The sequence below is a fragment of the Balaenoptera acutorostrata genome, chromosome 5 (assembly GCF_949987535.1).
Source record: "Balaenoptera acutorostrata chromosome 5, mBalAcu1.1, whole genome shotgun sequence".
NCBI classification, from domain to species: domain Eukaryota; kingdom Metazoa; phylum Chordata; class Mammalia; order Artiodactyla; family Balaenopteridae; genus Balaenoptera; species Balaenoptera acutorostrata.
The window spans coordinates 102,644,238-102,659,457 of record NC_080068.1 but is presented as its reverse complement, the minus strand read 5'-3'; the positions used below and the strand labels follow the sequence as shown (position 1 = coordinate 102,659,457).

General features: G+C 41.5%; 1 protein-coding gene across 3 annotated transcripts in view; it reads right to left on the bottom strand.

Annotated features, from left to right (window-relative positions):
• The window catches only part of BOD1L1 (biorientation of chromosomes in cell division 1 like 1), a 55,401-nt gene extending 40,638 nt beyond the window's left edge, over window positions 1–14,763 (bottom strand). For all 3 annotated transcript variants that reach the window (XM_007167316.3, XM_057546664.1, XM_028162875.2), the window contains exons 1-5: window positions 14,410–14,763; window positions 9,188–9,312; window positions 4,538–4,728; window positions 3,443–4,057; window positions 2,703–2,852 (exon numbers count right to left, since the gene is read on the bottom strand). In XM_007167316.3, the coding sequence (XP_007167378.3) occupies window positions 2,703–2,852; window positions 3,443–4,057; window positions 4,538–4,728; window positions 9,188–9,312; window positions 14,410–14,646 (1,318 nt within the window). In that variant the 5' untranslated portion in view covers window positions 14,647–14,763. The remainder of the gene's footprint in view (window positions 1–2,702; window positions 2,853–3,442; window positions 4,058–4,537; window positions 4,729–9,187; window positions 9,313–14,409) is intronic.
• Window positions 14,764–15,220: the final 457 nt, after the last annotated feature.

The window sequence follows — 15,220 nt, the reverse complement described above, 5'->3', positions numbered from 1 at the left end:
TGATACTATATGTATAAAATCCTAAAGACGCTACCAGAAAACTACTAGAGCTCATCAATGAATTTCATAAAGTCGCAGGTTACAAAATTAATACACAGCAATCTCTTGCATTTCTATACACTAACAACAAAAGGTCAGAAAGAGAAATTCAAGAAACAATCCCACTTAACATCACATCAAAAAGAATAATATGTGTAGAAATAAACCTACTTAAGGAGACAAAAGACCTGTACTCCAAAAACTATAAGACGCTGATGAAAGAAATCAAAGATGACACAAACAGATGGAAAGATATACCACATTCTTGGATTGGGAGAATCAATATTGTCAAAATGACTATACTACTCAAGGCAATCTACAGATTCAACGCAATCCCTATCAAATTACCAATAGCATTTTTCACAGAACTAAAACAAACACTCTTAAAATATGTATGGAGACAAAAGAGACCCCAAAATGCCAAAGCAATCTTGAGAAAGAAAATCGGAGCTGGAAGAATCAGGCACCCTGACTTCAAACTATATTACAAAGCTCTAGTCATCCAAAAAGTATGGTACTGACACAAAAATAGAACTATAGATCAATGGAACAGGATAGAAAGCCCCAAGATAAACCCATGCACCTGTGGTCAATTAATCTACAACAAAAGAGGCAAGACTACACAATGGAGGAAGGACAGTCTCTTCAATAAATGGTGCTGGGAAAACTGGACAGCTACATGTAAAAAAATGAAATTATAACAGTCTTTTAACACTATACACAAAAATAAACTCAGAATGGGTTAAAGACCTAAACGTGAGACCATACACTGCAAAACTCTTAGAGGAAAACAGGCAGAACACTCTCTGACATAAATTGCAGCAATATCTTTTTCAATCCGTCTTCCAGAGTAATGGAAATAAAAACAAAAATAAATAAATGGGACCTAATTAAATTTAAGAGCTTTGGAACAGCAAAGGAAACCACAAACAAAATGAAAAGACAATCAAAGATTGGGAGAAAATATTTGCAAATGATGTGACTGACAAGGGATCTGTCTCCAAAATTTATAATCAGCTCATGTGGCCTACTATCATCAAAACAAACAACCCAATCGACAAATGGGCAGAAAACTTAAATAGATATTTCTCAAAAGAAGACATACAGATGGCCAAGAGGCACATGAAAAGATATTCAACATCACTAATTATTAGAGAAATGCAAATCAAAACTACAATGAGATATTACCTCACACCACCAGGCCATCATCAAAAAATCCACAAACAATAAATGCTGGAGAGGGTGTGGAGAGAAGGGAACCCTCCTACACTGTTGGTGGGGATATAAACTGATGCAGCCACTATGGAGAACAGTATGGAGGTTCCCTAGGAAACTAAAAACAGAGCTGGCATATGATCCTGCAATCCCACTCCTGGGCATATACCTGTACAAAAACATGGTCTGGAAGGATAAATTCACCCCAACGTTCATTGCAACGTTGTTTACAATAGCCGAGACATGGAAGCAATCTAAATGTCCACTGACAGAAGAATGGATAAAGAAGATGTGGTATATATATACAATGGATTATTACTCAGCCATTAAATAGAATGAAATAATGCCATTTGCAGCAACATGGATGGACCTAGAGATTGTCATACTGAGTGAAGTAAGTCAGACAGAGAAAGAGAAATATAGCATGATATCGCTTATATGCAGAATCTAAAAAAAAAAAATGATACAAATGAACTTATTTACAAAACAGAAACAGACTTTCAGACTTAGAGAATGAACTTATGCTTACCACGGGGGGGAAGAATGGGGGGGAGGGATAGTTAGGGAGTTTGGGATTTCCATGTACACACAGCTATATTTAAAATGGATAACCAACAAGGACCTACTGTATAGCACAGGGAACTCTGTTCAATATTCTGTAAGAACCTAATTGGGAAAAGAATTTGAAAAAAAATAGATACGTGTATAACTGAATCACTTTGTTGTACACCTGAAACTAACACAACATTGTTAATCAACTATACTCCAATATAAAATAAAATGTTAAAAAAAAATCCTGATAAACCATAACAGAAAGCAATATGAAAAAGAATGTATATGTATGTATAACTGAATCACTTTGCTGTGCAGTAGAAATTAACCCAACATTGTAAATCAACTATACTTTAATAAAATAAATTTAAAAAAAAAAAAGAAAGGACAAGTGGAAGCTCTGTGTTTGAACTTTGCCAGACTCTATAGCCTATGTGCCTCTTCCCTTGGCTGATTTTAATCTGTGTCCCTTAGCTGTAATAAACTGTAACTATGAGTTTAACAACTTTCAATGAGCTCTGTGAGTCCTTCTAGTGATTACCAAACCTAAAGGTGGTCTTGGGGACTCTGAATTTGCAATTGGTGTCAAACATGAGGGCAGTCTTGTGGACTGTGCCACTGACACATGGCATATTCGTACAAGATCTCATCTTTTACAATAATCCTAGGGAATGGAGTTAAGAGATAGAGAACCAAGGCTTGTTGAGGTTTAGTAACTTACCTAGCTTGCTCAGACAGACAACCTCGGAGCTGGGACTCAGGGACAAATCTTCCAACTATAAAGTCCCGTGCTCTTGCCACTATACCACATTGTCTTTCGTGATACAGCCGTCTGAATATACAAATACTGCTCAATGGGAAGCTTCACAAAGGCATTATTAAGTAAAATGCTTTACCATCTGATGTAATCTCTCCTTCTTCCATGCTATCAGACATTACAACTTCCTCCTCAGTGTCTTCTTCAAAAGATGAAAGGTCACTGGTGTGGACAGAGCTAACTGTGATGTCTGTAAGTCCATCCACATCAGAATCTATCAAAGAGAAATCTTCAAGAAGAAAATAAAACATAGAAAATAAATCATCTTGTTATATAAGAATACACACAGCACCCAATTCCTAAATTACATTTAAAATTTTCTGGTTTAAGTACTGTCAAAGAACGTCAACTTCAGAAATAATCTCTCACCATTAGTAACTAATATCAAATAAGGTACAGTTGTTTGCAGAAAATACAAAGGCAAACTATTATCCTGTAAAATTAATGAAACTCATAATTCATGGTCTGAATAATATAAACAAAGGAAATTTTAAGTAAGGAACTGAAAATATGTACTATCTAATATTTTAAAGATTATGAATTAAGTTGCTTGGAATAATGTATATGAATAAATTACAAGAGTTACATTATAAGGTTTAGAACTTCTCTGTTCGTTTACTTTGTGAATTGGTACATTAGTATAGAAAAGAAATATACAAATGTTTATTGCTCATCTTTTAGCAAAGAGGATATGAGTTTTCAGGCTTTTAAAACACACATATCAAATACGTTTTATCAAAATTTGAAGGCAAATTTGATGTGCCCCCAATGGACACTCATTTGTTCTTTAAACTGTTGTTGATTTTTCCAAGTTTTTACCTTCTTTGGTCCCTTCGCTGGTTTTAGCTTTATTATTGTTTCTTTCTGAAGGAAGTTTTGAACATTCTACTTCTTTATCCTTTGCTTGTTTTTCATCTTTTACTTTTTGGACATCTTCACTCCTTTTTGAGTGATCAAATTTCTTTTCAGTCTTTTCCTTCTTTTCTTTCTTTCTTTCTCCCTTTTCATTGCTGTCTGGCTTCTTTTCACCTTTGTCTGTTGATTTATTTTTTGGGTCACTGCTTTCTTGTTGAACATCCTTATTTAGCAGAACTGAACTATTACTTTCTTTTATGTGATTTTTAATTTCTTCAACTGGACAAGGGAGATCACTAAATTCTTCAGACTTAGGGACTGTTTCCTGTCCCTCCCCTGCAGAGTCAGGTGTAGATTTTTCTTTATCAGCCGTGTCCTCTGAAGTTCTCTCTTTCTCAACAGTAGTCTCAGTGCTTGGCTGAGATGGGAGTTTTTTGGATATTCTCTCACTGGTCTTTGCATTTGACATTTCTGTTGAAGCCCTGGCAGCACTAGCTTCTTGGTTAAGAGAAGTGATGGTTTCCAAGATTGACATGGCATCACTGGCCACATTCGCACTGGGCCCAGGGGCAGGGACACCTTCGAGGGAAAGACATATTTTAGAATAAATTTATGCAGAAGGTAAACCGCTCTGCTAAATCAAGGCCACTTGCCACTGTCATCTTCATATGACACATACACCTTTAGACTTTCAGGTACTGGTGCTAGTATTTAACACATTCTAAATTCTCTACCTCTGTAATACAGTATATTAGGAAAGGCACCAGCAAATGTGAGACTAGTCTAGTTCTCAGAAAAAGGATGTGTTTTCTAATTATTTTAACTATCCCCTCTATTGAAACACACACACACACACACACACAAACACTACATTACTAAAATGCTTATCATTAAAAAAAGATGTTATGCCAGTTGAAGAATCTGGGTGATAATTAAAATAAATATAATTTCACTAGAGTAGCCAAATAGATAAATGTTTTAAAGAACTAAATACCCCTAACTTGATACTCAGTTCAAGAAGGAAAGCAATGGAACTGACCAAGAGTAAAAGCAAAGCACCTTGTGTAACGATGGAAGAGTCTGGTTTCTCATCATCGGGGGCTGTGCTGCCACCTGTTTCCTCTTTGTGATTTAGCGTGGCCAAAAACTCATGCACAGCTTTCTCCACCTGAGGTCTGAATGTGTGGTTAATCTTTGGATCCACAACCTGAGAAATAATTCTGTCAATACCAGACTCCAACATTCCTGATCTGAAACACAGGGTAATTTACAGAAAGGTGAAAAAGATAATACTACATTATTTGCATTAATTACTTTTAAGTAAAGCCATATCTATTACATATATGTTCAACCTTAAATTGCCTCCAATCCATTCACTTGGAATATACAGAAAGAATACCCAAAAGAAAATACGTTTCACAATACAGTGGCATTTAATACACCATACTGCAAAAAAATATGTAAACTTTCCACCACTGTGTCACCAGTGGAAATACTAAGGCAGACAGAACAAAAGCAAAACAAAATACCCTTAGAACTAGACACAGCACATTACCTAAAGCCCAGGCTTGTAGGTGATGCTTATCTTACCTCAATCCTGCCCATGGCTTATCTCACTAAATGACCTTAGTGATCATTTAGTGATAGGAATAAATGATCATTAAAGCTGAGCTCTGGGTATAAAATAAATCTATGGATTCTGCAACCTCTTTTTTTTTTTTTGACCAGAAAAATGTAAGCCTCTTGTAAGTATTAGAGCCTCCAGGAAAACTGAAGAATATACACAAAGTATAATTTTACCAAACTTACAAAAAAGGAAAAAAAAAAAAGAAAAAGAAAGAAAACTTTAGAAGAACAAAAATAAAACTTAAGACTTCTGGCCTTCTTTTTATTATCTTCTTGCTATAAAAACTAAATGATGTATTCATTCAACAATTATGTTCCAAGTGTCATCTACACAACAGGCACCATGCTAGCCACTGGGCCACTACAAATCAGACCTGGTCCCTGTTCTGGTGGGAGAGAGAGACACAAACAAAATACAACATGATAGGCACTAGAACACACCATACACTGTAGGAAAACAGTAGGATATTATTATTTTTAGCTATGTCTGAGATTATTTGCAAAAGCTTTCCTAAGGAAAGCTTGATTTCCAGAGAAGAGAAAGGGAAGAAAGTGCACAAAGAAATATCATACATAAGAGACAGAGGAGCAAAAGGGACAGTAAAGTCTGAACTGTGCAGAAAATCACAAAGTTGTCTGAGCAAAATAAGATGACATGAATTTATCTGAAGAAACACACTTCCACCTTGTTCCTTTCTAACAAAGAACTTGAGGAGTCACAGTTCCCTGGATAGAGTTGGGAGAGCGTGGTGCTTGCTGGTCTTCTGCAACTCCGAGGCCTCAGGCTCTCCCTGCATAGTGGGTGAGGTGTCTCTCCTTATACTTTGCAATGCTATTTCTGAGTGCAGCGCTGTCTGGAGTGCAGGATGGATGTGATTTTCATTTCCTGAGGCACCTCGCAGCCCTGGGATACTATAATTCCACTTATGTGGGCCATAGAGAAAAATGAGTCAACACTGCCCAAAGTAGGTAACCTGCTTTCTAAAGTTCTAAGATATGATACAAAAAAAAAAAAAAAAAAAAAATCCTGAAAACATTGTTGTTACATCTTAGAGGTGTCTTTAAAATGTAGCAGGTGGAAAAGAAGCAATGACAAGCAATCTGAAAAACGTTTTGATTTAAGGCACAAGCACAAAGGCACAAAATAAAAAATAAAACCCACCCACCTCCAAATTACTGCTTCAGTCTCTTTCCCTGATGCTTATGTTCTGGGCCCTTGTGTACTTTAGTCTACTCTCACTCAGAGGTCAGCTCTGATCTTAAAAATGTATGCATATAGCTGATTCACTTTGTTATACAGCAGAAACTAACACAACATTGTAAAGCAATTATACTCCAATGAAGATGTTAAAGGAAAAACAAAAACAAAAACAGAGGCCAGTGCTAGCGACCACATTGCTCTTCGTGGGCTCACTTCATTGAGGTGTGGCCAGAGCTGCCTCACCAGAGGGAGGAGAAGTCACACTTCTAGGTCCAAGGGCAAAGCCAAAATGCCAGTAGCTGGCACTGTCTTGGTTAAAGCTACTTCCTTGTCTTCCTTTTAAACACTGTACAGTTAAGGTCATTATTTCTGAGCTCCCTAGCATTTTTAGGTTCTGTTGTACAAACGAATGCATAAATAGAATAAAATAAAACTTTTTTCCATCTATTGAGCTGGCAGATTGGCTATTAAGCTGAACCATCCAAAACTGCTGATATTAGACTGTTCTGTCCTACAAAAATGGCAATTGTAGACGGTTCAATCTAACAGAGTCAACTGAGTGTTTCTCAAAGTATATGTAAGAAAAACTGTCTGAAATTGTATTTATAGGTGATAGTCCATCCTTATACCATTAGTTAGACACAACTAGTCTTTCTTTTAAGCAACTTTAACATGTTATTTAAGAGACATAAATTTACTAATGGAATTTAAATAAGAGAACAGTTCTATGAAAAATAAGTAACAGAGCTAGAAAAAAATATACAGCTATCACAGTAAGAGCAATGCCCATATTACCCAAGAGACAGCTATCTCCCCTGTTCTAAAATGTCTCTAGAGGAGAGTCCTCGTCACCCATAGGTGGACTGCTGTAGTGTTAATTGCTGACAGTCACAAGAACCCTCTGCTGATGTGCCCAGCAATCCCTCACCAAACAAGATTCTGTGAAAACAATGCCTTATATTGGTACAACAATTTTAAGTGCTTGATTTTACATGGGCACGATTGAGTTTAGTTCCCTTTGAAGAACAGAATAAATGACTGTTTCCCTACTTTATAGGTTCTGTATGCTAAGGAGTAAGTTCCAGGAAATTTGCCTTCCATTTAGTCTCTCAATATATGGAAAAAAGAAAAAAAAAAGAATCCAAGACTCTCCCCTTCCGCTTTTAAAGCAATGTCATCCTTGGTGAGAGGGAAGCAGATATGCAAATTGTTGCGGGACAGTGCTCTGCAAGTGTGGACGGTGTCAGTAAGCTTCCCTCCCCCATCCCACCCTTAGCCTCCCACCCCCTTACTATTTTGGTTATTGTTCTCCTGAAGGTCTGGAAATGAGTAACCCCCCAGGCCTGCCACCCAACAGGAAAGGCTTTGACTTTTTCCCAAAAGGTATTATTATGCAGCCCTCTAATGGCATCTTTCATCTTACCTGGACTCTTTTACAGGTTCCTGAACATCCTTTAAAATGCAGACAACAAAGCTATTGTCAAATTTCCCTCTTCTCTTATTTACTAGGACACAGAGTCTGAGCCCCCAGGCTCCTAGTATCTAGTATTACCCGTGGCTAAATGGGTCTTTGAGTCAGAGTGTAAAGTTTTATTTGTGGGGCTTCCTGTGGGTGGAACTATCAATGCAGTAGCACACTAGGTAGGTTTGCAAGGTTCCTGAGGGACAAGAGGGAATTAAGAGGTAACAACTGAAAAAAAAAAAAAAAAAAAGAGGTAACAACTGTAGGGACTTCCCTGGTGGCGCAGTGGTTAAAGAGTCCACCTGCCAATGCAGGGGACATGGATTTGAATCCTGGTCTGGGAGGATCTCACATGCTGCGGAGCAGCTGGGCACGTGTGCCACAACTACTGAAGTCCATGCACCTAGAGCCCGTGCTCTGCAACAAGAAAAGCCATCGCAATGAGAAGCCCGCGCATCGCAAGGAAGAGTAACCCCCGCTTGCCGCAACTAGAGAAAGCCCACGCGCAGCAACAAAGACCCAACACAGCCAAGAATAAATAAATAAAATAAATAAATAAATAAAAGAGGTAACAGCTGTAAAAACATTTGTTTAACTGTTTAAAAGCCACATTTTGTAAATATTTGTCAAGGCAGGGAGACTAAGGCAGTTTTTAAACAATGTAGTCACTTTTTTGGGGTGTGAAGCAGGGATAGAGGGTCCAAGTCTTCTTGTCTTGGCAAATACTTATATTCAAGAACAAGATAATATTGTTAATCTGCTTTTGGAGGAATAAATATGATTTTTTTAGGTCCCTCTAAACATTCCAGCTTTTCTTACTCTCTTTATGTTTACCAAAAACGACTCCGACGTGTCTAAATGCACTTCTCCCACCTTTTTTAGATATGTCATCATTAAAAAGCACAGGTAAAATCACAGTAAAATGCAAGAAAAAAGAAAAAGCGAGGGGCAATATTAGAACACAGAAGACACAGCCTCAAATCAGGGAAAAATGTTTTAATTTCAGTGACCTTTAATGTCTTTATTTGTAAATCAGGAATAATAAAGCCTGATCTTTTAGGGCCAAGAGAATAATTGTGAATGTAACTGTATAGGATATATTTACCAATCTGGCATTAACCATCTATTCATATCATATCTAGAGGGTTTTTTTTTTTTTTTGAAGTCACGTTGTCATTCCCTTCCCTCAGTATTTCCAAAGGTCTACAGGAGAAATCAGACTGTTAAATTTATGGGGGAAATGTGAAGTGATTAGAGCCTACTCTAAAATCACACTGTATCATAATATAAAGTAGTCACACCAAACTTGACAAAAATTATCACCAGGTGAACAAACTTCTGCACAATGTCTCTGCTTTCAGGCAAAGTATATGGTGACATTCGCAAGCCCTTGTAGAAACTCTGCAATTCTGAGGCTTACTTGAGCACTTGCTGTCGAATATTGTTTCTTAGCTGGTTCTTATTGAGGTGCGGACTCCACGTATGAGTTGCTAAGTGGTTTGCAACAAAGTTGTCAACACGTTGTCTCAGATTCTGATAGGCAGGCTAGAAAGAAAGAAGAAAAAAGACATAAGTGCTAAAAATCTCCGCTGTTACACAGTATCGATAGTCTCAGGAATTTGAGTATCTTTAACAATGTTAAACATTTCTTAGATTACAGTGTCAATGTGGCAACAAAGTTTCACAGTTTATGACAATCCTGCTTCAGGATAATTTCAGAGTCATTCAAATACCATTTATTTTGTCTAAGACAATATGTTTGGAGATGAGGAATACAAAGAAGACAGACTTACCTCCTATTTACAGACAAGGGACTAGAAAATAAGATACCAGTAAGTGTTACTGTTAGATGATTTGGAGCAAAGAAAGGGAGAGGAGCAGAGAAAGAAAGCCTTCATTGAGAAGGCGGCACCTGAGTTTCACAACGCAGCTGGGACTAGGAAAGGCAGGCCTTGCAGGTACACCCAACAATATAAGAGCAAGTGGATGAGAAAACGTGGGGTCAGCAGCATTAGGGAGCCCCCCACATTGTTAAATCCAATTTGGATAGAAAAGAGACTACAAAAAAGCAGAGAAATGAAGTTGGAGACAGCTTGGGGCCAGGGCCTGGAAGGATTTGGGGACCTGTATATGAAGTCTGGAATTATGGGATAGAGAACGGGAACCCACAACACATATGAGCAGAGTGATATGTGATAGCTGAGCTTTCTGATGAAAACTTTCTGATAAATTAAAAGCTTTCTGATAAAGCTTTTAATCTTCCTACGGTGAAAGAGTAAACAGACACAAAATATACTCAGGAAAGGATGCAATGACTAGAATAATAAAGGTCTGTACTGGGGTGGCAAAAACGGGCTGAAAGACATGGATTCAAGAGAAATTATGAAGTGGTAATCACTGGAGCTAGGCATTAAATTTGATGTAGGTCACCAGTTCGTAACTGGAAGCAATTGTTGCCCCCCTCCCCCCGGGGGTGGTGGGGGGACATCTGGCAACGTCCGGAGACATTTTTAATTCTCACAGCCGAGGGGAGTTGCTTCTGGCATCCGGTGTGTCTGAGGGCAGGGATGCTGCTGAATATCCTACAGTGCACGGGACAGACCCCCACAACAAAGAACTATCCAGCCCAAAGTGTCAGCTGTGCTAGCGCTGAGCACTCCTGACATAAGGGAAGCAGGAGAAGGGACACATACTATGTCGTCTCATCTTAAAAGGATGCTGCCTAGAAGGAATGTTTGACCACTCAGTCAGGACTGCATGCTTCGTTCCTCCAAGCTGTCCCCCGCATCTCATGCTGTTTATACCTTTCTTTTACGTGGCTCTTAACGTAGATGAGTTTGCGTGTTCCGAATGATTTTAAGCAAAACTGTACAGCCTCGTCTTCTGCTATTTGCTCCCTTACCCTTCAAAGCTTATTCTCTAGTGGCAAGTTCTCATGCCTTCAATCTTGTGCACCTACCATTCTTTCTCCCTGTCTATTTGGCAAACTTCTCACTTTGGGAGTTCACCCAAATCTGGGAAGTCATCCTGACACCCAAGGTAGGCTGCTTGTGGCCCTTCTCCCACGTACCAACTGTCTCCTATACATACTGTCATTCAAGTTATTCTTGTGTTGTACTGCATTTCTGGGGAGAGGGGGAATATTTATCTCCCTACTGAAATGTAAGCCTGCTCCTCCCACTCTTTCAATCTCTGTTTCCACACACCTTTTCACACTGCTAGGCAGATAAGCAACTGAAAAGTAGTTGTCAGGTGAGATGACTGGGTAACTATCTAGGTAACACAGATGATAAAGATTTTATCCCTTTGTGACACCCTTTCATCTCTTCCAATTTCCAGACTTTTGCTAATACCTATGTTCAATCCTACCAAAAACGGTCTCACGATCATTTTTCATGTTCTTCTCCATTTATGCAAAACCAATGTGAATGAAAATTAATTTTCTCCCCAATGATTCTAAAACATAATTCTTCTTCGCAGTATTACCAAATCTCAGAAACAGTTAGGCTCGAACATCACAACAAATTTAGCTCTCTAGTTGCCCCATAAAACAAGCTTCAATTTGAACTACAACAGGTAATTCTCCTGGTTTCTAAGTTCTACTTTAGGTAAAAAGCCTAGTGACTAGAGAAATATTTCAGATTCCATTACTCTTCTGGGAATAGCTATCTATCTCTTCTTCCTTCTCCAGCGCTCCGGGTCAAAAGCCTTGATGTCCTCCTTTCTTCCACCCCTCTTCCAGAACCATCAGCAAATCCTGTCAGCATTAGCATCAAAAAACAGCCAGAACCTGACCAGTTCCCTCCTGCTTCACTGCTACCACTCTGGTCCAGAGCATTCTCATCTCCTTTCTAGATTATTGTTGCTGACCTCCCTGCGTTACCCTTGCTCGTCTGAAGTCTGTTTTCCACAGTGCAGCTAGTGCCAATCTTCTAAAATTAGGGTAACCATATAATTTATTGTCCAAACCAGATCATGACTGGGTGCAAAGGGGACACTGTTAATAATTATATGAGGTCAAGCTATCAAAAATGAAAGTCAGATCATGTCCTTCTTCTGCCCAACTCCTGCCAGTGGCTTCTCAGCTCCAGTAAGCGCCAAACTCTTACAAAGGCTTCCAAGGCCTGACAGATCTGTGAAGGGAGGGAGGGAGGGAGGGGCAATTCTACCTCACCTCCTGTCACTTTCTCCCGCAGCAGGTTCTGCCTTAGGCCTTCCGCACTTGCTGTGGTCTCCACCTGGAACCCTCAGCCCTGATAGCTGGACAGCTCCTTCAGTTATGGCTCAAATGTCATCTCATTGAAATCTTCCCTGAACAACTTACTCAAAACACATCAGCAATCCTTTCCACCCTCATCCTGCTTTCTTTCTTCCATAGAACCTCTCACATATTATTTATTGTCTGTTTTTCTCTGCCGGGATTCAAGCTCCACATAAGCAGGGACTTTTTGTTCACTGCTATATCCCTGGCACCTAAAACAATGCCTGGTACATAATAAGTATTTGTTGGGTGAATAAACTTATATACTTCTGTCTTTGATTTTCCTTTTGAATCTAAAAAGAAATAGACAATAATCATAGTGACCAGGAGCCATTTATAAATGAGAAAGTATCCAAAAATTGGCCTTTATCACCTGGGGTGAAAGATGCCCATATTTACTTGGTCAGTGAGCTCCCTGCCCGGGACCGAAAGATGGGCCTCTCATGATTTTCCCTCCTCATGCTCTACTCAGTGCAAAGGGGTCAGAATGGCTTTGTAACCTCTCAGCTTGCTCCAGGGGTCTGGGAACTGGTAGTCTACAGCAGAGGAGCCTCAGCATTAGCTGGATCTTATGGCTGCATGTTAATGTGAACATGTGCATTTTCCTTAGTTTGATTAGATTGTCAAAGCACTGCGCTTCCCTCCTTCCTGCCCAAGAAATGTTTTAAGACTCCACTTTGAGAGGATCTGGCAGGGATATTACAGATACAACAATAACACTCAGTGGGGATGGGGAAGAAGAAAAAGTTGAGCCTTAGACATTGCAGCCCCCTCGCCCCCACCATCAGCATATTAAATTTTCAATCTGCATACACAATAACACACAGATTTGTAGGTTTCTGAGAACAGCAAAGTGAAATTTCTACTTGCCGGATACAAATAACCAGCTTTAATTAGTTGGGTAACATTTACTTGGCCATGTCCTTTGACAGCAAGGAAGGGAAGAAGGGAGGGAGGAAGGGAAGAAGGGAGGGAGGGAGGGAGGAAGGAAGGAAGAAAGAGGCAATAGGCATTATTTTCAAAAAGGTGGTTGTGCATATTCTCTAAAAGTGAGAAAACTACATATCAATACTTCCTACATAGATAAATCTCCGCAAGTAAACTGAATTTTCTGTAGTGTAGAAACTCTGACAACTCAAAAAAGGCACATTCTATTTGTGGTCTACAAGGTGGGCCAGAGTTTTTAAAAGGGAAGATGTTCCCACATGGCAGGAAGGTCTTCCCAGAGAAGATAAAGGAATTGTGCGCAGTTCACCACAAAGCACTTTTCTCAAAGAAACGAGGTTCTTTAGAACAGCTGAACACACTATGAGAAAACCCTCACCCCATCAAAACTCTAAAACCAGGGAACCAAAACAGACTTAAGAAAAAAAAAAAAAAGAAAGAAAATTGTTTCCAACAGAAGCTTTCTGCTTCACTTGCTTCCAGACTCTGCTGGGTTTCCATCCATCTCACTGAGTGCTCCTTCCTGGTGTCCTCTACTCATCCCTTGCAGAACCAGCTAAGTTTACCCGTTCCTGCTAATGCTCCTTTCACTTTGACATTTGGTACAAAATCCCTTCCCCTTCCTAGCCCCTAACTCTTTTTGTACAGGGAACCACTGTGCTGACCTTTCTCCTCTACCACTTACTCTTCCAAACTCACTCTTTTGTCCAGTCCTTCTTCCACTTCAGTATCTGCTGCCCCCTCTCCTCCATCCTTTACTCAGTTTTTTTCTCTGCTCCTCACCCCTCACCCCACCTCCCTTCTCACTTTAGAGAAGTGACTTGGCCTAAGCTACCTACATCAGTCATCGGTAGAAACAAAAGTTCTGATCTCCCCAGCTCTGCCTCTTCGCCCCTGCACCCCTCACAAACTCCAGCAATGCACACTGCAAATAATTTGATTCATTAACACTTAGTAATTTCTGCAAAGAACAAAGATATGATCCTTACCAGAAATCTTCGAAAGAAGGTAAAAATAACTTGGATACAAAGTAAACGTGGTGGGGGGGGGGGAATCAGAGATGAAAGCACAGTTAACGTTAATGTTTCCAAAAGAGTCTCCAAAAGAACAGTGACTCCGTCTTGCTCACCTCTACATTTCCAGCATGTAAGCAGTGCCTGGCACGTTGGAGGTGCTTAACGCTAGTCTGTTAAGCGAACGAAAGGCTAAGCGAATTGAATGAACACAGCGTGCCTTGCACAGTGCCGGGCACAAAGCGGCAGCTCAGAGAGGAAGCGGCTGCACAGGGAGCTCGGCAGGAGATGCGCCTCAGAGGGGCCCCGGCTGGGGAAGCCAAGGCGCCGCCGGCCCATCGACGGATGTGGGAGACTGCCCATCAAGGCGGCCCGCGGGTCCTCCCCTGTCCCCGCACGCCCGCAGCGCCGCGCGCCCCGAACCTTGGTGTCCACGTCGGCCAGGCAGTCCCTGCGGAACTGGTCGAAGAGCCCTTGACTTTTGAGGTGGTTCACGATCATGGCCACGAGCTGCGGGTCCCCGGCGCCGGCCCCCGCGCCGCCCGCCCCGCCCGTGCCCGGGCCAGCCCCGGGGCCGGGCGGCGGCGGCGGCGGCTGCGGCTGGGGCGGAGGAGGCGGCGGCGCGGGAGGAGGCGGCTGCGGCTGCGGGTTGGTGGCCATGGCGGCCTGGGCTGGGGAGGGCGCGGGCCCGGGCGGGCGGCGCTCCTGGCAAGCGACAGCTGCACCGGTCTCGCCGCCAGAAGTAAGCCAACGGGATGTTGTTACGGAACCAGCGGATCCAGGGCAACCCCGGAAGTGAAAGGGAACCGGGGGAAGGGAGGAAAAGGCGGTGACAATAGCAACGAAGGTCCGGCTACGGGGACCGCGAGGGGCCAGTTCCAGCCGCCTCCGAGTGCGGGCGCCCTCGCAAGGCCGGGCCGTGTGGGAAGCGGAGGCGGGCGGCGGGCTCTGCGCGCGGGTCCTGGGTCTGGAGTCCAGGGCAGTCGGGCGTTTGACTCACGCGATCCCCAGGGCCTGAGGGCCGACTGGGCGCCGGCTCGCACCTGGCCGGGGCGGGGGAGCGAAACGTTGGCCGGGTTCCAACCGCGGTGGCATTTAGGCCTGATGTTGTTGCTCCTGATTTACGGAGCAGTCGAGATCCGTAGACGTTCGCATCCGTAGACATGCGAACCGTTGGTAGAACTGCTATTCTAAACTCTCCCAGCCCTCTTCGTTCTCAATCTGTGATCCTGCC